Source organism: Nesoenas mayeri (genome assembly GCF_963082525.1).
Source record: "Nesoenas mayeri genome assembly, chromosome: 1".
Classification (NCBI taxonomy): Eukaryota; Metazoa; Chordata; class Aves; order Columbiformes; family Columbidae; genus Nesoenas; species Nesoenas mayeri.
In genome coordinates this window covers 38,942,330-38,963,001 of record NC_137541.1, presented here as the reverse complement: position 1 = coordinate 38,963,001, position 20,672 = coordinate 38,942,330, and the positions used below count along the sequence as shown (strand labels likewise).

The 20,672-nt window shown below is 55.9% G+C and overlaps 1 protein-coding gene across 2 annotated transcripts; it reads right to left on the bottom strand.

Annotated features, from left to right (window-relative positions):
- Positions 1–2,887: 2,887 nt before the first annotated feature.
- TRIOBP (TRIO and F-actin binding protein) lies at positions 2,888–18,013 on the bottom strand. 2 transcript variants are annotated; one of them, XM_080361797.1, is made up of 14 exons: positions 17,367–18,013; positions 13,445–13,501; positions 13,016–13,084; positions 12,463–12,552; positions 11,513–11,622; positions 10,504–11,062; positions 9,761–9,871; positions 7,614–7,761; positions 7,095–7,206; positions 6,456–6,615; positions 5,801–5,914; positions 5,412–5,498; positions 4,362–4,525; positions 2,888–3,672 (listed from the first exon to the last, which is right to left on the bottom strand). In XM_080361797.1, exons 1-13 carry the CDS (start codon positions 17,370–17,372, stop codon positions 4,364–4,366), a joined length of 1,785 nt encoding a protein of 594 aa, XP_080217923.1. In that variant the 5' UTR covers positions 17,373–18,013; the 3' UTR covers positions 2,888–3,672; positions 4,362–4,363. The 2 variants fall into 2 exon arrangements, with proteins under 2 accessions (XP_080217923.1, XP_080217922.1); XM_080361796.1 differs by lacking the exon at positions 17,367–18,013 and adding an exon at positions 16,780–16,951.
- Between the last annotated feature and the right edge of the window lie 2,659 nt (positions 18,014–20,672).

Below are 20,672 nucleotides of genomic sequence, written 5' to 3'. Positions count from 1 at the left end.
TGTTCTCCTCGTGGAGAGCTACCCAACTGCTCCAAGCCTCCTGTGCCTCCCATTTCTGGCATTAGGTGGCAGAGATTGGGAAATACTGCTTCTCCTGTGAACCCCAGAGGACAGAGCCTGGCAGAGGAATCCTCTCCGTAATCCCATTTACCTTCCCATTCCTCCCTGTGCTGTGTTTAACCAGACTTTGAGCAGAATTATGCACTTTCAGCTGCGGATTTCATCTTAAAGGTTAAACCATGTCCATTGTGGATGTGCTATGGATTTGCCAGGTAACAGCCCCTGCCTCTTAGGGACAGGACGGCTGGTCATTGGCACCCGACTACACCAGGGCACTTCTGGCAACTAATTCCAGTGACAACATTTTATTTTATCTGGGTTTCATTTTCAAAGAGTCTCAAAATCTGCAGAAGTGAGACTTGGCCTTGCTGGCACTCAGATCCAAGTGCTTCAGTACTTTGTCAGTGGCAAAACAGAGAAATTAGCTGATTTTCCAGCCATGCTCATCAGAGAGTCAGCCCGGAATCCCCATGCAGTGGGGTCAGCCCAACATGAAGTCACTAAGCCCGGCCACCGCTAATGGCAGAGTGGGCTTTAATGATGCCAATAAATGACGAAGGAGTACTGCCTCCTGCTGCTGGACTTATTACCACTGTTTTAAAAAATTTACAAGCTGTTTTTTAAGGGCAGGCTCCTTCAGTGAGCTGGGATGTTGGCTTGCATGCACCCAGGATGCTGCATGGCTGTAGCTTTTTCCCCATGCTCAAGGCTGTTTCTCACATCCACAACTGTGTCACTTTGGGATGCTTTTTGGGCTCTGTAAGGTGCAGCAGAGAGCTGGCCTCCCTCCGGCCATCACTCCTGTCACCCACGGACATTTCAGTCACCTCATCTCCCAGCCTCACCCCCCACCCAGCTCTCCTGCACCCAGAAGATAGTGATGCAGAGACGATGGGGCGGCCGTATCACCCTGCCACAGGCAAGACAAGGGCTGCCTGATTAGTGCTGCGCCGGTTTGGGAGGCGGCAGTCCCCTGTCACCCTGGGATGACGGGACACTCCTACCCGGCCAGTGGCTGATCTGTAGCCACAGAGCCCCGAGGACGGGTGGCTTGGCCATATGTCAGGCACCCGCACATTTTGCCTGTGCTCATGTGACGTGTTTATCGGTGTCGGCAGCCCCCCGTCAGGAAGGGGAAAATAAAAAAAAAAAAACACACCAGGCCAACAAACCAACCCAAACAAACACAAGATACAGAACCCAGGCTGAGGGAGTTGAGGTTGTTCAGCCTGGAGATCAGAAGGCTCCAGAGAAACCCTATTGCAGCCTTTCAGTATTTAAAAGGAGCCTATAAGAAAGATGGGGATAGACGTTTTAGCAGGGCCTGTTGCAATAAGGACAAGGGGTCATGGTTTTTAACTAAAGGCGGGGAGATTCAGGGCAGACATGAGGAAGAAATTTTTTACAATGGGGGTGGTGAAACACCGGCCCAGGTTGCCCAGAGAGGTGGTAGATGCTCCATCCCTGGAGACATTCAAGGCCAGGCTGGATGGGGCTCTGACCAACCTGATCTAGTTGAAGATGTCCCTGCTCATTGCAGGGGGTTGGACTAGATGGGCTTTGAAGGTCCCTTCCAACTCAAACTATTCTCTGATTCTATGGCCAAGCCCTGCAGCCTGGAAACAGTCACCCTGAGCTACTCTATCCCCTCTTTCCTTCCCATCTCAGTCCCCGACATGCCAAACACTTGCCTTGTCCTAAACTCAATGACCACAGCCACGTTCTGCAGCCGGGGGAGGGAAAAGCCAGGACCTTGTGCCTTGCAGGTAGAGGAGGGTTTTTGGGCTGGGGCAGGAGGCTGAGCCCCAGCTCCGCACAGCTGCAATGGGGAGCCAGCACTGAGCTCAGCACTCAGCCTCTTGCATCATCTGTCAGGTTGCCCAAGGGCCTCAGGCATATGACGAAAGCCTGAAAGCCAGTTTTACAGGCATTTGTGACTTATGAAGCAATTTGCTTTACCTAGGAAAAGCAGTTGCTACAGCTGTGCCTGTGGAGGATCGGGTCTGCATCTGCCTGCACCCCCCTGCCCCAGGGGCCGTTGGTAGCACACTGAGGTTATCACACGGTGAGGTTATCACTCATTGAGCAAAGATGTGCTGCCTTAAGTCTCCTCATCGTGGCTGCCACCCTGTTGTTAGCTTTGTTACGCCCTGTTTCCATCCCCATGTCTCGCAGTGCTCCAGCCTCCCAGCCGATACATCTGTCACCTCCATCCGAAGTCCACCTTGAACCCTCTGCCCTTCCCTCTTCAGATGGTGCCTCCAGCCTCAACACAAGCCAAAAATTAGGGCTCTTCCATAATTGCCAGCAGCCTCTCTGCAGAGCAACAGCTAATGTTTAAATTGGGATGGGGCTGAATGAGGAGTGGTCACCCCTGAGGTCCTCCATCCTGCCAAAAAAAACCAATGTGCTTCACCCCAAAACAGGAAGAAAGCATTTTAAATCCCTCTGATGCCCAGGATCTATACATACTGCCAGCAAGTTGCACTGCCATCTGTGTGCCTCCCCTCCCTAGTGGATTCACCAATGCAGCCCACACTCAGCTCTTCCTCCGTGGGGCAGAGCATCCACATGGGATTTTTGGAGCTGTGGGGTGAAGCAGATTATTTCACCCCCAAACGCAAAGGTGGAGGAGATAGCTGCATGATGGCACTGTAGGGCTCCTCTTGCTGGAGGTGTTCCTGCTGCTTTCCCTCCCCAAATCCAACAGGAGAGAAGTGATGGGTCAGGATGTCCCCAAATCACCCAGAAGCCTGGAAAAACGACCACCCACCACCGCCACTCTGGGTTAGGGACACATTCCCCTGAACAAACACGTTTTTCTCAGCGAAAGGGGAAGATTTTATTAAGTTAAAAGTTGAAGGTTGCAACAGAGCAACAGCAGCTGCCACCTCAAGGGGGGGTTGGCTCTGGTGGGTGCAGTAAGCAGCCTCACAGCTCTTCTTCCTCAGAAAGGAGAGACCCTGTGGCTCTGGGCTCCTGCCAGTTCGGGTTCTTGAAGGAGCCAAAGGACAGTCACGGGGAGAGCTCGTTCATGCAGACTTTTGCCAAGGTCTCCTCTTTCAAAAGTCCCCAGCAAGTACATCCATGGCAGACCGCCCCAGCGTTTCCCTCCTATGGCTTGCTTGTCTTCTCCATGAGTCTCTGGGGGCGGCACGGGGAGGGGAGCATCATCCTCACCATGCATCTCAGAGGGGCCACAGAGACATTTGGAAGAGAGGGAATATGTGCCAAAGGTGGCTGTGTGGCCAGGAGCAATGGGACTGGGCGGGGGGGGAAAACCAGATTCTCTTTTTCAGGTTAGAAAATGCTGGTGATGTAGTAAAAGTTTTCCCCCTCCTCTTCCCAGGGGGGAAAAATTCCTCTATAAAATATATTTTTCACATATAAAATCCTGAAGAAGGTGCATGTAAGGAGCCAGTCCAAACAATGTGCTCAGGTACACAGGTAAAAGGGCTTCATCAAATAAGCATTGGGAGGGGAGTGAGGAGGTTGGGGGTGTGTAAGATTCCTCGCCAGAGTGATAACAGATGGGATTCAACCTCCTCCTCCCCACAAGTGAGGAATGGAGCAGATACAAAACAAGAACAGATAAACAAACGGAGAGCAGACCTAGAAAGAGAGAAGACCAGAAATGGTTTAGAAAGAATCCACCGAGTGCAGAAATGCCATCTCTTCTGCTCCCCTGGAGATGGCCACCATCATCATCTCAGCAACCACCAGCAAGTGCTGGCAGAGCAGGGTGACCCCAACCCTGACGGCCATGGCATCTGAGCAAGAAGCAGAAGTGCTCTGGCCAACAGGACACCCTTGTTCCTGTCACTCTGCTTCCCTCCCCAGCCACGGCAGGGATACCCGCAGACAAGCGTGGGAGGCAGGCTGGATCTAGTCAGGGCTGCTTTGATGCAGACTTAACATTTCTGTGCTGCGATAGGGAACCCGCTTCAAAGATGAAGGCAGTAAAAACATCACCTACGCAGGTAGTGAATAATTGCCCCCACACTGTCAGCTACGTGGGGTGAAGGTCAGCATGTGTCATCCAGCCTGGCTGAGCAACACCTGGTGCCAGCTGCAGAAGCATCAAGAGCAGCACGACGAGAAGGGGGCTGGGGACCTTGGCAGAACATCAGGGAGAACAGGGGTGCAGAGTGCAAGAAGCAGAGAAGGAAGAGTTTATGCATGAAGTTTCAGTGCTAAGTGGAGCAGGAGGAACTGGCAGCCTCCATCCCCCTTCCAAAGCAGGGCAGCTGGTCTCAGCCCCCTGTGCCCACAGGGGACGTCAGAGTCCTCCTGGTGCTCACCATTACTTGCCGACGCTGTTGCACAGCGACTCCTTCTCCTGCAGAGCCGCCATGGCCAGGCGCAGGTGTTCCTTCAGCTGCTCGATCTCCCGCTCTGAGCGCACCTTGATGTGATTCAGCTCTGCGTAGACATCCTGGTATTTCCCTGAGGCAAATCTCTTATCCTGCCAGGGTGGGAGAGGGGTCGGAAAGTTTTAAGCCTGACGTGAGGCAGGGTGGTGGCAAGGAGAGCCCAGCAGGAGAAGGGTTAGCAGGTGAGGAGGGGAGAGCCAACCCTGGGTCTGAAGCCCATCCCAATCCGCAACATGCAGAAACACATCCGGAAGAAAAGTGCAGAGATAGCATTTCCCAAACTCTGGGGCGGGAAGGAAAGAAGAGTCACTGGTCCCGCAGCTGAAGGAACCTGCAGCATCAAATCAAGGAAGCGATATAGGCTTAACCATGGCTCGTCTGGATTTGGGTCAGCCATATGGGAACAGTAACCTCAACAGAAATGCAGGCTGCTGAAAGGGCTGGTCCTGGCCATGTACATGACAAAACGCTTAAGTGAGAAAAATGCAGCATCACAGAGTCTCAAAGCCTCTTTCAGGTTCCCTTTTGACAGATATCTGCAAATCAAGATGCTGCTGCCAGTGGAGGGAGCAGCACACCCAGCAACAGTGCTCAAGGAGACATCTACCACCCAGCCAAGGCACAAGGGAGGGGACAGAGAAGGTGGCTGAGGAAGCAAAGTGCCTGTCATACTTCACCCAGGCTTCCCACCTGGGAAAGGAGGTCTCCTGGCTTGTCCACACTTTTATGTACATACATCTAGGGAAAACAGCAGCAAAGTCCCCATAACATCTCTCTTGTGCAAGGTTGCCAGCCTGTGCTGTTTGGAGCACATGGCTGCTATGCACTTGGAAGCGAACGGGGATGAGGAGCACAGGCGACAAGAGCGTTTGGCCTGAGCATCCCATCAAACCCAGCTTAACACTGCTGATACGCAGCTCTGCTGCTCCCCTTCCTCCCCTCTCCTGCCGCTTTTCTAGTAGTTCCCAAAACACCCACCTTTTGCATCATCTGTAGCTCCTCCCGGAGGCACTGCACCTCTTTTTTTAGGTACTGGAGCTCATTCTCCTTCACCCGCAGCAGCACCTGGGCCGGGGAGTGGGGAGAGGAACCAGAAGTGACTCAAGAGCCACCGCCTTGAAAAGGCCAGCGGGCTCTGGGGGTGGAAAAGGAAGGAAGGGCCAGGAGGGCCGGGGCAGGAAGCGTCACCAGCGCCCTGGGAGAGTGGCGGAGGGGAAGCTTGCGTACCTCCTTCCTGCACCAGCCCTGCCGCTCCATCCGGCACCCCCCACCCTCCCGCTCCAAGACAAAACCACCGTGAGGAGGAGGAGAGCCCCGGCACGGGGTGAGGATGGAGGCAGCGGAGCAGCCTGGGGGCACCCCCGTACCTCCAGCTCACAGGAGCTCCGCTCGTTGTTGTGCAGAGAGTGGTCCCCAGAGCTCCGTGATGAAATAAAGCTTCGCAGCTTCTCAATCTCATCTGAGAGGCGGGTCTGCAGCTCCTGTGGGAAAAAACACAGAGATGTCAGGGTAGCCAGGGTACTGGCCTCTCCACTGTCCTGACCTCTCCATCTTCATGCCAGCTCTGCCCCAGCTTAGAAACTTCCTTCTAACCCCCTGCCCATATGTGATGACAGCACCTACAATCAACGGCAAAGAATACACTTGCTTTATTTAACACCATAGTTAAGACAAGTCCATCTACAGCCTCTAACTCTGTGTTTGTTTTTGTTTTTCTTGATGATGATACGAAAGGCATTTTCAGGCATTGGGACAGGCTGCCCAGGGAAGTGGTTGAGTCACCATCCCTGGAGGTGTTTAAAAGATGTCTAGATGAGGTTCTCAGGGACATAGTTTAGTGCCAGAGTTAGGCTAACGGTTGGACCTGATGATCTTGAGGGGTTCGTCCAACCAAAATGATTCTATAAAATCTTAGAATGGAAGAAATATGAACAAATTTGTGAGTTTTAACAGAAGGGCTGTGCTGTGCAAAGGAAGAACATGTTCCATGGTCTCTGCTGGCAGGGAAAACCCCTCTCTTACCTGGTTTTTCCGGAGGAGCTCCTTCCCCTCCTGCTGACAGCGCAGCAGTGTCTGCTCCCGCTCCTCTGCCTTCCTGGTGAGCTCCCCAATTTCCAAGCACTTTTGGGAGTACTGTTCGGAAAGCACCTGCAGCTCCCGCTTCAGGGAATCCACATCTAACCTGTCAAAGAGGCACCAGCTCATTGCTGCCCTGCAATCCTCGCCAGCCCCTCGCCACCAGCATCACCCTCCCCCCTGCCACCAGCAACCTCTACCCACATCAGCCATTGCCACAAAATATTATGACAGCCCCTATAGACCAAGGCTTCCATTCCCACTCTCCCACACATGAGCATGGTGCTTCTAGGAGCTTCAAGTCATGCAGGAGAAATGGAGGAGCTTTCCATAAAGAAAACAGAGGGAAGAAGCTATAGGGAAAATGGAGGTGCTACATGGAAAATAGTCAAGCAGGTGATAAACCTCCCTGCCCTACAGCTCCAGCATCCCTGGCAGCCACCACTGAGCACTCATTGCCAGTGGGGAGGGAGCTGGGGAGATGGTGGAGGGGACAGCTAGGGGCTACTGCCACTGATGGGGTGTGGTGACACTGGCACAGAGTGGCAGCATTGGGCAAGGACAGTGGGAGAGGTGTTTTCTTACTGGTGCTGCTTCTGGAGGGCATCTGAGACCGAGCCACACTGCTGGAAGCTTCGTGTCCTGCCCAGCTCCTTATTCATCTCCTCCCGGTGGGCCTTCTTCAGTGCCTCGATGGCTGCAGATGGGGACAATGAAAGATGGAGGATCAGGCTGTGCCAGCTCCAGCACATCTAGGGGAAACCAAGCCAGGGAACCAGCGAAGCTCTTGCCACTGCAGGCTCCCAGACCTATCTTTTCAGTTTCCCCTTCCATTCCTTCTGCCCTTAGGGCATCCCCCACCTTCTCCATGCCCCAGGATCATCCCGATGCACCAAGTGCTGCCAAAGGGACTAACACAGGGCAGCGTGGGAGCTTCCCAGCACCTCTGCCAGTCCTGCCTGCCTACAAGAAGGTGCTGAGCATAAGCGTTATACTAGTAGGGTCATCAGTGCGGCTCCAGATGACTGGGATGGCTGGTTTCTCACCAAAGACATTTGGGAGAAGTGGGAGGGACCCTGGGCATGGCTTGGTGTCCACTCCTACCTGCTGCCGTCGCCGCAGCCTCCTCTGCCAGGAGCCGCTCCTTCTCCTGCCGCAGCCGCTCCAGCTCCCGCTGGTGGTGCCTCTGGAGCTCCTCCATCACCTGCTGGTGGGACGACTCCATCTCGGCCAGGCTGCGCTCGCAGGCCTCCTGCCATGCGGGGGAAAGAAGGGGTAAGGAACTCGAAAGCTCCCAGGCATGCAGGGGCTCAGGCCATGACAGGCACCTGACCTTGCTGATGTTTGATTTTACAAACCTCACCCAAGTCCAGGGCCATTTTGAGAGAAGTAAGACCAATTCAGAAGGAACAGACCATCCTGGAAAAGTGAGGTGGCACTTTTATCACAGAAAACAACCGTTTGACAGGGCCACACATCTTTGCAAGGCCCACACGCTTTGTGGAGCAAGAAATGTTCCTCTTGCTCTTCTTAAAACTGAAGCGGCAAGACAGGAACATTTCTCTGGGGCTGAGAGCTGAGAATAACATACACAGCACCGCAGCCCAGACCCCTCCACAACCAGACTGCCTGGCTTGAGGAGATCAACATCAGGAGCCACATCTCAGCATTTGCCTTTTAAATGAAGCAGCATCCCCCAGCATCAATGAAAACTGAGCCTCTCCTCCTGAAAAGTGACACCCTGCACTGCACTGTGGCCTGACAGAGGCAGCTAAAGAGCCCTCCCCAAAGCCTAACGTTTAGGGATCCTGCTCACACAGCTTGCCCTCCTCTCTGACAGCTCTGAGACCAAGGGGATGGTTCTTCCAACACCAAACCCTGTGGTTAACTGGTGTTAGAGCAAAGAAAGCGCTTCCCACGTTGGAGCTATGCCTCGGCTCCCTGCAGATCCTAGCAGCACCGCCCCAAGCCCCCTGGAAAGGACTCGTTACCACCAAACCATGCCAGGGTATTATTTTAAAAAGCCAAGGCCTCTAAGAAGTCAGCAAAGAGCCAAGAAGCCATTGCATCCCCCAAAAGCCCCTCGCTGTCCCATTCCTTCCCCTAGTACTAAGACAAGGGCTGCAACACGCTGCAGGAATGCAAGTCTTTGCTGGCTACTCCTCCCTGCTGACATGGGAAAGCCAGGAAGCTTCAGATTGACCAAAGGAGAGGAAAAGACGAGGGATTCATTTGGTGATCTGCCCACGGGCTGGATGCGAACCTGACCAGACTGAGAGAACAAGCCCTTTGGGGAAAGGCCAAGTTTGGCCTCAGATGTGAAACTCTGGCCTTTTGAGTCAAGTTACTAGGAAGATAAGGTGCCATTCCTTCCCACCCCTTTTGCTTTTTTGACCATAAAGAGGCTTCTGAGCTGTAAATGTCAAATCAAGATGACAGAGCGACTAGCAATGGGCTGGGTGCCACAGGACTTGGGGGTTCATTTCTCTGAGGTAGGTAAAGCCAGCCTGCTGCAGTGGGTTTTGCCAGCCCTAATTTCCTTCCTTCCACCCACAGTATATTTCCACACATATGGCACATCCCAAAATCCCCACAGCATGGTGGAACAATAGCCTCCCCCCAAGGAAATCCCTGTGGGACATAACTCCACTTGCTTTGGATGAGTCCATGGGGGTGGAAATAAATAAAGAGAAGCGAGAGGCCGAAGTCTGAGCACACTCTGCTTTGCGGACTTTCTCACGTGCTGTCCCAGCAAACGAAAGGGCTGTGCTATCAAAGTGACCTTCGGGGCTGGGCCAGCTCTGCCAGGGGCAGGAGCTCCCCGGGGCCTGACAGACTGCTTTTAACGAGGGATTCAGGACCCCTGTTAGCAAGAACAGTATGCGGGAAGCTGCAAACCACCAGGGAACATGCAGATAGCTCAGCAGAAAGCTGCTGACCCACTCCCAAGTAGGGGGATGACTCACCACCCCACCCCAGCCCAGCATCATGCCCACACACAAAGTGGGGCACAGATCCTGCACCTCCCCCCTAACTCTCCTACTCCTCCCTGTTTATACTCTGCGCCCTTTAAGGCCAGGCAACACACACCAGCCTTTATGTAATTAACATTGATTACAAGTGAGACCAGTTAGGGTCACCATGGCAACCCAATGATTAGCGATACCTGCTCAGCGATGAGCTGAGTCCCAGCATTTCCCAGTTTGGAACTCGGAGCAACCCCAGGGTCCCGTGTCCAGCGCCCCACTCACCTGTGAGATGTATCCCCGGGGCACAGGTCCATCTCCCTGGGACTTGGCCGCCTCCCGCAGGCTCTCGTTTCGGGCCCGGCAGGATTCCAGCTGTGCCCGCAGTGACTGGATCTGCGCCAGGGAGGGGAGATTGATGCTCAGGCAGGGCTGGAAAAGTGCCGGGACTCGACCAACATGCCACATCTGAACCCTCAGGGCTTAGGGATGGGGAGAACAATGCACAGCCAACGGAGACGTCCGCTTCCCACAGGAATGGCACCCTGCCAGGGGAGCAAACTGGCAAAGCCAGTCCCAGCCTGGTAAGCGCTAGCAAGGAGAGGAGAAGACATTCCAACTTCCAGAAGTGAATCTGCGCCGGAGGAAACCACCGCTGCATGTGTAGCTGGGATGACAGACAAGCGCATGGCTCCTTTCAAAGGCTGGCAGGGAAGCATATGCAGGCTTGGGAACAACCAGAGAAGACAGGCTGCAGAAGTACTCCTGAGAAACACAGACTGCACAAGCAATGCCACCAACTAACGTATCCCGTGTCGAAATGTGGCCCAGGGAACATCTCCAGGCATGCATGAACAGGTCCCTGGCCTCACATTTCCCAGTTGCAAAAGCTCCCATGCACTCAAGGGGTAGCAAATGAAGCCATCTCCCTGCATCTCTGCCTGGCTCTTCTGCAGAGCCTCCTACTGCCAGGGACCACGCTAAAGGGCCACCAGAAACCCAGTTTCAGAGAGGACGGACACTCTTACCTCCTTTTTCAGAGCCTCATTGGCGTCTCCATGGCCCCCCTTGCTCTGGTTCAGCAGCGTTGTCAAGGGCACCCGCCGCGAGTCCTTCAAGGGCAGGCGTTCCAGCTCCAGCCACTTCTTCTCTATCTCCTCATTCAGCCGAATTCGCTGCTCCTCCGAAAGCGGGGGAGAGGGGAGGTCCTGCTCCCACGCCTTGCGGGAAGAGTCCCCTGCCAGGCCATCGCTATTTGGGACCCTGCCATCGGGAGTCTCGAACCATTTACGCCTCTCCTCCGAACGAACGGCCAGATCCCGCTCCAGCTCCTCATGCTTGGGAGCTCGGTCAGAGACCCTCAAGCTCCCTCTCGTCCTCTGCGGGGACCCCTGATTCCCGGGGTCTTGTGGCAAGGGAGACAGCTCCACATAGTCAAACGCATGGCGCTGCCCATCCGCCTTCCAGTGACCACCCTTTGAGTTCCCCTCGGAGTCCGAGCCTGGCCGCTGCTGCTCCTCCGTCCGGAGCGAGCTCTTCTGGGGGACGCAGTTACGGAAGGAGTTCTCCTTATTGCAGTCAGAGAGCCTGAAAGCAGAGCGGTGGCTGGTGAAGGAGAGGCACCATGTGGGAAGGGATGCCGATGGAGGCACTGCTAATCGCCCAAGGCTTAGCTCTTGTTCAGCCCAGCTTTACAGAACCCCAGCCTGAGCGCAGAGCTGGGCCTGTAGCATCCCACCCCTTGGAGAAATAAGTTCCTCCATGGAGCACGGAGGATTCACTCCCAGTTCCAGCCATGCTGGTGGAGAAACTGGGCTAAACTGATGTGGTGAGGCAAAAAGCAAATACAAGAGTGTAATCATCAGGCTCTCAATCCACGCCACCAGCTGGTGTCTCCAGGTCACGTTCAGGAGGAGTGGAGGACAGGGCTGACCTGGGAGCAGCAACATTTCCAGAGGGGCCTTCCCAGCCTTTGCCTGCCAAGGGAGAGGGGCAGCAAGAGGGGGAAGAGGAGAAGCAGCATGGGGCAGCTCTTACTTGGTGACGTCCGGAGCACTGACTGGGCGCACGTTCTTCCTCAGGGCCTCGATCCAGTTGCGGCGGATGCCTGAGGTCATTGCCGACAGGGTGAAGACAGCATCCTTCGTCTGCAACAGAGAGGAGACGGAGGCCCTGTCAGTGCCCAGTGGAGGTGCAGGCAGCTCCCACTCACTCCCCATGACCTCCAGGCACCCACTCCTGTGGGTGGTGGACGGTGTCAGAGCGGCCACTCACTGCTCAGAGACTCAGGGGCCAAGTGGAGAGGTGGGACTGGAGACATGCTCTGTGTGGGGAAGCCCATTACACATCCTCCATGAGACCATCTCCAAAGCAAAGGCAAAAGTAGAATAACTTTGGCAGCACATTTGGCCAAAGTTGAGCCAGTGCAATCCAGCCATTCAGGTGCTGGGAGCTGGGCACCAGCATTGGGGTACAGACACAGGGAAACCCAGACCATGAAGTGCCCAACACTGCACACCCACAGACATCCCAGGTTTTGTGCTGCCTTAGCAGTCACCTCCTGCTGCTACACCAAGTAGCAAAGCACGGGCTTGTACTGTGGCTGGATCCAGGGTACAGGTTGTTACTCAGAGCATGGTCAGCCAGGTTACACCAAGATCTGCAGTACTCACCACTCACTCCCTGCAGCTCTAGAGAAGTTGCCTTGACTAACAGGTCAAGTAAACACTCCTGGCATTTAGCTTGGCTCCTGGGCCACCTCCAGTGTGGCCTTCAGCCAGCCCTGCAAAGCCTCCTTCTTCTTTTGCAGGCAGGCAGCACTTGTGTCCCTGAGCACTATCACCCACGTGTCACCCACCAGCCTTGCTGGGCCACTGTCCTGACAAAGGTTTGCATGGCTTGCCTCTTGGCATGGGGAGGGAGCACACATGCCCACCCGGTGTCCCTTGGTGCCACTACTCTGTGTCCACACAGTGCTGGACACTCACGTGTATCTGGAAGCCATAGTTGCGCTGAACCGCAAACTCCGTCACGTCTGTGCAGGAGCGGAGGTCGATCTCTCCATCAAGGTCATCAGCCTGCAAGGACAGCCACCCACTAGGACACAGGTGCAAACCCAGCTTTGAAAAAGGCTCTGTCACCTGCCGGCACCCTAACCAAAACCCAAGCACCCTCTGCCTTCATCCCACAGCTCTCCAGGAGCCAGTCTCAGCTCCCCGGCACAGCAGAGCCTCTTTTAACCCAAAAGGCAGCCAGCAGCATGGATGAAGAGAGTCAGAGACACCCAGCCACAGGACCAGCCCTTCTCCTCACCTCCCGCCACTGACAGCCCTCCAGCCTTCCCCATCCCACCAGCCTGCTTTCCAACATCCATCCTTCTCGTCACCCCTTAGCAAAGAGCAGCCCGCCACCTCTAGCACCCTTCAGGAGGAGACAATGCTGCTGCTTCTCTCAGGAGCGTACTTGTCATGCCAGGGCTACGCTCCTCTCCCCCCTGGCCAGGAAGGAAAGGAGGGCTGGAGAAAGGCTGGCCATACTTACCTCCTCTGCATTGGAGTCCCGGTAATACCTGAGGCTCGAGTCAGTCAGCACAAACCAATGTTTCTTCCACTGCAGGCAGATCAGGCAGGGGGAGGGGAGGGAAGGGAAAAGACAGGAGGGAAATGGAGAGGCAGTTACCGGGGGAAGCATAGGAACAGGGAGGGATGCTCTGCGCTGCGACCTCTTGTTCTTCTCTTCCCCCTCCTCCACATCCCTTCCGACTCCCCCTTGCGCCCCTGGGCTGAGAGAGGGGTGCTGGGTGAACCTCTGTGCTAGCACATGGAATGAGGTATCTCCACCAAAGGCTTCCCACTGCCCTTCCCAGTGGGAGCAGCTGCAACGAGCAAGGGTGAAGGAAAACGGCTGCTCACCCAGGGATCTCTAGCAGCAGGGGCTAGGGGAAGAGGCAGACCCCCCACTCAGGCTTACCTCTCCTGGCTCGTCCAGGATAGACATCCATCCCTTCTTGAAATTTAGGAGATCTGGCTGGAGAGGAAAGGACAAAACAGAGGGTTACTGTCTCGGAGTGACTGACTAAAGGGCTTTTCATGCCAGGGGGTGGATGGCAAGTCCTCAGTGGCAGAATGACCAGTGGGAATAGCCTGGCATCGCTTTTGGGAAACTCATGGGAATGTAGGACCTGGGGCGAAGGAGGACTGGATTTAGCTCTCAACAGCAGGCAGTCATTCCTGTAAGAGGAAGCAGGAGATAAGGAAAGAGGTTTAAAAAATTAAAGGAAAATATGCAGCAGGGAAGTTTCCACGAGGTGCCTTGGAGGTATTTATTCAGAGAGGAGGAGGCAGGGACAAGGAGAGCAGGCAGAAGGGAGTGCTCCACCACCGCCAAAGGGGCTTGCCTTGGAGACAGAGGCAAAGTTGCAAAGAACCAGAGATGCCTCATCCAAACCCTGGCTACCTATGGCCCAGAGCTACGTCCTTCCAGTAACTTCACCACAGATCATTTATTAAAGACATGAGCAGCTTTCTGCGAAACAGCCCTCACTACATACTTACAGGAGGCAATTTAAGAGCTGTGAAAACACATTGCCTTTAAAACATGTGCCCCAGGGTAGAGATGAAATCAGAGTCACAACCAGCACTTGATTCTCTTAGAGATTTGACCCTCTCCAAGACTCAGTTGTGGATGAGATGCTGGAGGCTCCTCTCTTACCCAGATCTTTCTGCTCCCCCCCAACGCAGAGCCTGCCCTCTGCCCAGCCTCAGCCACAACAACCAAAGATGAGGAGGAACAGAGTTTCACCCAGACCACCCTGTGCCAGAAACAAGTTTCCTCCTGTCCCCCATCTCCTCCTAACCTCACACCACTGGTGCGGCATCCCAACCAGTTTATCTCCTTCCCAAGGTGGAGCACCAGAGAGCTGACTCAGGGGAACCGCTCTCCCTGGCTTTGCCCTCAGCCAAACAGGCTCGAGCTGGTCCCTCCTCCCAGCCCTGCTGGTTCCGGAGAAGTTGCACCACCAAATAATTCAGCCCAACGCCTCTTTTCCCCGGGAAACCAGAGTTTGCTGATTTGCTTCTTCTCCTGCAGCTCAACCAGGTAGGGACAATGCCGGAGAGGTGACGGTGACAGAGCTGGACCTTCTACCAGTCTGCACCAAATCTGCCAGCTGTGGGGAAGCCACCAGCAGTCCCCAGGTGCCACAACCACCACCAGAGACCGAGCTGGCGAGAAGGGGTGGCCCAGCAAGCTGACAGCCACTCTGTGTCCCCTAACTGAGCCCAGCAGCTGGCCGTGGCTGCCTCTCAAGCCCAGCTCTCTGGCTGCCCAGCCAGGCCAAGTCTTCCCCTGCTTTCATCTCCCCAAGCTGCTGCTCTTGGGTTACACCCGAGGTTATGGGGTGGCAAGCACTGAGTACATGCCAGCCCACCCCAGGGCTCCGGCTATTGGTGTGAGCAGGCACAGGGAAGCCCGCCAAGGGGAGGATCACCAGCTGCTACAGCTTCAGGCTTGGCCAGAAACACCGGACCACGGCCACAAGCCACCCGGGAAGGGAGGCAGGCATGGAAACCAGAGTGAAAAGGCACGGGGGGCTCCCACACCTCACCTCTCGCCAACATGATGGGCACTGCCAGTGGCTGAGAGAGGAAGGGGACACACGCATCCTCATCCCTATGGACACAGACATCCCACTGGCCCCACTGCCGCCCTGAAAAAGCACCCTGAAGGTTAATTCCTTTCCCCTGGCAGCAGCTCCACCCTTTTTCCCGTTATCCCTTCCAATCCAGTGACTTCAGCTCCGGCTCCGAACTGGGAGCGGCGGGAGGGAAGGAAAGGAGGCGAAACGTCAAGGCGCAGCCTCCCCCCCTCCCAGGACACGCACGTGCGCTCTGCAGAAAAGAGCTGGGCACAATCCACAGAGGTGGAAAAACAACACAGGGAGAGGGGGAGTGACAGGACTCCTGGCTGGGGCTGTTGTACTGATCAGCTGGGTCTCATCTTATTGAGGATTTACAATCCCAAAGCATTAGGTGCCAAAATAATGAACATTACCAGGATGTATGCTCTTGGGAAAACCGGTGCAAAGTCCTGCAGAACCACTGCCCCTAATGTAGCACTGGGGCCAAAAAGTCCCCCCAAAGGCCTTCTAAACAGGCGAATTGCACAGGACACTTGTTTTCCCTGCTGGCCCCATTTTCCCTGTCACCACAGAACACAGAGCTGCAGCTCTGGAATTGGCTTTGAACCGTTCTTCTCATAGCGGGGCTGGTACCATAGGACAAGGCTGATGCATGAGGTGCTTAAAGTGATTTTTCTCCCCCTGCCCACAACCAAGTTCAGCTTCCTCATTCAGCATTAAAAGCTCAGGATATTGGCAGAGAAGAGTGGAGTTCAAATCAAACTCCCCCATTCAGAGGAAAAGGCCCAGCGGTGGGAGGAGGAAATGTCCAGGAAAGCCAAACTGCGAGGAGAGATCCGGGTGCCAGAGATGCAAGGATGTGGCAGGATGCACCCCCAGCAAAATCCACGGGGCTGCGGATGAGGATGCTTTGGCTCAGGAGGTGGCAGCAGCAATTTTGCCTGGTTGCATCCGTACCCCCCAGAGTTATCATGTTCAGGCTTGCAGCTGGCCAGGTAGAGGCACTAGAGGGGGTCCCAAGCAACCGGGGACATAGGTGACATCTGGAAGAACTGGCTTACAACAGCAGGTCAAGGAGAGGCAGCTGCCTGCTCTGGCAGAAGAAGGGCTACAGGGGAGGTGATAAGAGCCTGCAAATATCCGAAGAATGTAAATACCAAAGAAGGAAAGGAGATGGGGTGGGAGCAAAGGAATGACTCCTGGGTGGTACAGAGGCGCCGCTGGGATGGAGGAGTGGAGAAGAGGCTGCAGCAGGCTGAGAAAGCTCAGTGTCTGAGGGGAAGGATGGGATGGTCAGGTGTGCTCCTTCCATCACCAGCCTCCACCATTCCCATGCCTCCCACTCTTCGGGAGCACAGATCCCAGAGCACTGCTTCCTCTCACCTCTGTGAGATGGTGCAAGGGGATTTCAGCCTCCCGGAAAGCACAATGTCTTGTCTCCTCCAAAAAGGGGAACTCACTCCACAGGCACAGGCCGCAGGACAAAACACAAAGCAAAACTGCCCCGGCTCACTTTGGTGGAAGCAAAACCACCCCCAGGCTGGAGCACACAAGCAGATCCCGAATCTATATGTGCTGCAAAAGCAAGAGGGCAACAGGCTCTCCCTTTCCCACCACCCCCATGCGAAACACTGGCAGGCACAACCCAGCCTATCACCATCATTACCCCGCTCTGCTCAACAAGTGTCCTCTCAGGGCTGGAAGACATCTGTACCCAGGATGGCTTGCCCGAGGGGTGCGACACTCCCTGCCCCAAAACCGCATCTGGTTCCCATGGGGAGCAGGAGCTCCCCCGCCGGGGAGGGTGCAGATTTCAGATCCAGCAGCGGTCACCAGTGTGGTGAGCTTAGCAGGCCTCAGCCCGGTCCAGGCTTACGTGCTACGTTACCAGTATTTATCTAGGTGGGGTGGTGCCCACCAGCAACGAAGTGACGCTAACGAAGCGACTCTACCGAGCGGCCACCAAGAGCCCAGGATGGGAGCCCGGCGGTGATGGGGAAGGGAGGCACCGAGCTTCAGGCACAGCCCTGAGTTCCAAGCGGGGCGAGAGTCCCCTGGAGAGCAGCGGTACCCGGGGCGGGCAGGGAGCGGAGGGACCCCGGGGAGGCGGCGGCTGACAGCTGGGGACCCTCCGCCCCTTCCCAGCCCCGCGGAGTCCCGCCGGGTACCCCCAAGGCCCGGCCGAGGGGGAGGAGAGCGGCCGGGTAGAGAAGCCTCCACCCCAAACCCTGCACCCCTCGGGTCCCAACTCACCGTCATGGCGGGGACACCGCGGCCGGCAGCGGGGCCGGGGCCGGGGTCGCGGCGGGGCCGGGCGCTGGCAGCCAGGGCGGCGGGGCGGCTTCAGCGGCCGGGCGGCTTCCGCGGCCCCACCATGCCCGCTCCGCCTCCCGCCCCGCGCTCCCCGCTCGCCTTTTTCCTCTTTCTTTTTTAAATTAAAAAAAAAAAAAAAAAAAAAAAAAGAAAAGAAAAAAAAGAAAAAGAAAAAAAAAAAGAACTAAAACCAACCCAAAAAACTTTTCTTTCCTCCTCCCGAACTTCCTGGGAGGGCCCGGGCAAGCCAATGGCAGCCAGCCGCCACCGCCCCGGCCGCCCCGCCGCCCGCAGCCAATGGAGCCGCCGGGGCGGGCGAGGCCGCCGTGCCGCACGGAGAGGGGGGCCGGCCAGGGGCGATGCTGCGGCTGAGCGGAGACCCTCTGCCTGCCCGCTGGCCCGGGCGAGAACGGGCTGAGCCCCTCCTGCCCCGGGAAGGGACCGGCGGGAGCTCAGCCCTTACCTAGGCAGGGTTTTCGTGCAGGTAGTGATTGTTTTTTAATTTTTTTTTTCGGTCAGGCAGGGATTTTAAGCAGTCCCCCCATGTGTGTGCACACAGCAGGGTCCTCATCTTCATTCCTGAAGCGGCTCAGTTTTATCCTCCCTCTCCAAAGCAAGGATTTGCAATCTTGGCAGAGGTGGCAGCAGATTTGGGTGGGCCTCTGGTGCCCCCAGAAAGCCAGCCAGCATGGGGAAGGAGAATTGCTAAAGAGCGCCCTAAAGGAAAAGGGGGCAGGGGGTTGCACATCACAAAATGCCAGGCTCTGCTGCACAATTACACCGAAGTGATGCTTCTTGCTACGAGAAACCTAGAAAAGGTGGGGTGAACCAGCCACAGTTGTGCAGGGGGAGCTCAAAGCTTTGGGCTCCGTGCTGGCCTGGGGCAGGGAAGCGAGGGAAGGGACATCTGTCACCTATTTCAAGTTTTAGAGGCCTTTGAGAGCCTCCTGCTCAGCTGCAGTTTGTCTCTATGTAAAACTCAAAGCCAGGCTCTAGCAGGGGACAAGCTAGCCAAGATGACTGATGCATGGAAAGGGGACAGAGGCAGGGACTCAGGCACTGCTGCCAGCTACACAGGCTCCTGGGACACTTTCTGCAGCCCTCCAAAGCTACTCTCACACCATTTTTGGTATCCCAGAAATGCCAACACAATTGGCCCTATCTTCTTTCATGCCACTAAATCCCACTTCATCCCTGTAAACCCCTTGCCATCATAGCACTAGGCAATAATAAAGGGAAGAAAGCAGCTACGCTGAGATTTTAATCCCATGTCTACTGCTCATTCCCCTCTTGCTTTAAAAAAAACAGCTCTGTGCCTCGGTTTCTTCACTTGAGAAATGGGCAAAGGACAACGGGAAGGGAGGTGTTACTGACTGTAGTACCCAGGAGGTCATGGGAAGGCAGCATCACCCTGAGCCTGCTGAGATGAGGCACCAGAGCTGCAGGTGCTGCCTACAGTGACCTCCAGAGAGGGGCAGCTGCCCTGCATCACCATTCCCAGGGCCCAGCCCCTACCTTATTGTGGTTTTCACTGGCATTGAAGTGTGGCTTTGGGCTTCCTGAGGAGCCGGTGCTGCTTTGCCGCGGGAAGGCACTTCCACCCAGCTGAGGCTGCAAAGACAGAAAGCAGGAGCTGAAGCCACAGGGATTTAGTCCTTGCCACGGTTTTCCAGATTTGACCATAGGGCTCCCAGTAGTGGCCAGGGGAGGGAAGCATCTCTCCCTCCTCCCAGTGCCAGGCAGGCAGCATGGCATCCCTGGAAAAGCAGGGCATCCGGGGGAGGAAGGGTGAGCAGAACTGCAACCCAGGGGACCCCCCCACTCTGTGCTTGCCAGTTTTACGCATGGTAGGATCCCCATCAATTACGTATCCTATCCTACTCACATGGTAAATGAGAAGCCTCTTGTTCCCCCAGTCGCTTTCCAATGGCTTTTCTGGGTTGTTTGTGTCTCGAGTGTGCTCGGGACCCTTCCAGTCATCCTCCAGCTGCTGTGCTGGACTCTCAGGCCTTTTCCAGCTGTCATCTGGCCATAGTCCTACATCCAGACATTTAGTGGGGCTTTTCCACTCCCTTTCCAGCTGGCGCATCAAGTCCACATGGCACACAGGCTTCTCTTGGCGCTTCCAGTCCTTGTCCCACACCTGCGCTTGGCGGGCATCCCCCCGGCCCCTCCAGTCCTGCTCCAGTGGTCGTGTTGGGCTTGTGGGGCGCAGGGGCTTGCCTCGGCCTTTCCAGTCACTGCCGCCACCCTTCCCAGGGTGGGAGGGCGGCAGTTTCTCCCGGAGGCTCTGCCAGCTGCATTCGGATGGCTTCTTGGGCCCCCTGAGGTGCAGCAGCTCCCCTGGCTTCACCTGTTGCCTCTCTGTGCCCCGCACTGGGCTGGGAGGGGACATCTTTTGGCTTCTCTGTGTGCTCTCCGCATGCCTCCCAGGACTGAGGGACCGTGGCGGTGGCCTTGCCTGGCTCAGTCTGCTGTTCTCTGAGCCCCTCCCAAGGCCTGGGGGGTGCAGGGTGTCCCCTCGGCTCTTCCTCTCCGGGGCTTGCTCCGTACCCCTGGCCTGCCAGACAGCTCTGCTCTTCTCCAAGTTTGGGGCACGGCTGGGCTCCCCTTGGCTCCTCCAGCTTTTCCCTGAGTGCCAGGGAGGGCTCAGGGTCTCCCCTGCCCTCCTCTCTGACTGGCGGGCTGGGCTTGGAGAGTGCGGGCTCCGGCTGCCTCTCTCCAGCAGCCAGCTGGAGCTGGTGGGGCGTGGGGGGTCCCCCTGGTTCCTGCTGGCTCTTTCAGGGTGCCGAGCTGGGCTGGGGGAGCGCAGGGGCTCCTTGGGGCCTCTGCTGCGCTGCTCAAGGTGCCAGGAGACCCGCTGGCCCTAAGGACATGGGCAAAAGAGAGCAGGGAGTCCTCTTAAAAAATAATAATAAAAAAAATAGCCAGCAAGCAGGAACAAGATGGGATTAGGGCTGGGAGACAGCTTGGTTAAATAATTTGCCAGACAGCAATTGCACCCCCGTGCACAGAAACTGTACTGAAGAGAAGCCTCTTGCACCCAAAGGATGAAGGGGCTGCTGCCATTTAAGAGCAGAGAGTCCTGGTGCGTCACAGAGGGTGGGCTGAGAATGTCGGGAAGGGGGAGCAGGAGAAGAGAGAAGAATGTGGCAGAAATAAAGGAAAATCTGGTAGGGAAAAGCAAGCCAACTTGGGGAGTTGGGATGTGGTCCTGCCATGCAGGCAACCTCACCTCCCTGGGCA

Coding starts and splice junctions, on each gene's coding strand:
- TRIOBP (XM_080361796.1), bottom strand. CDS start 16,821: ATGTCTTCCAGCCCTGAGAGGACACTTGTTGAGCAGAGCGGG. Junction 5,499..5,800: donor GGAGCTCCTGTGAGCTGGAG/GTACGGGGGTGC, acceptor TCCCCGGCCCAG/GTGCTGCTGCGGGTGAAGGA. Junction 4,526..5,411: donor AGCTACAGATGATGCAAAAG/GTGGGTGTTTTG, acceptor CCACCCTGGCAG/GATAAGAGATTTGCCTCAGG.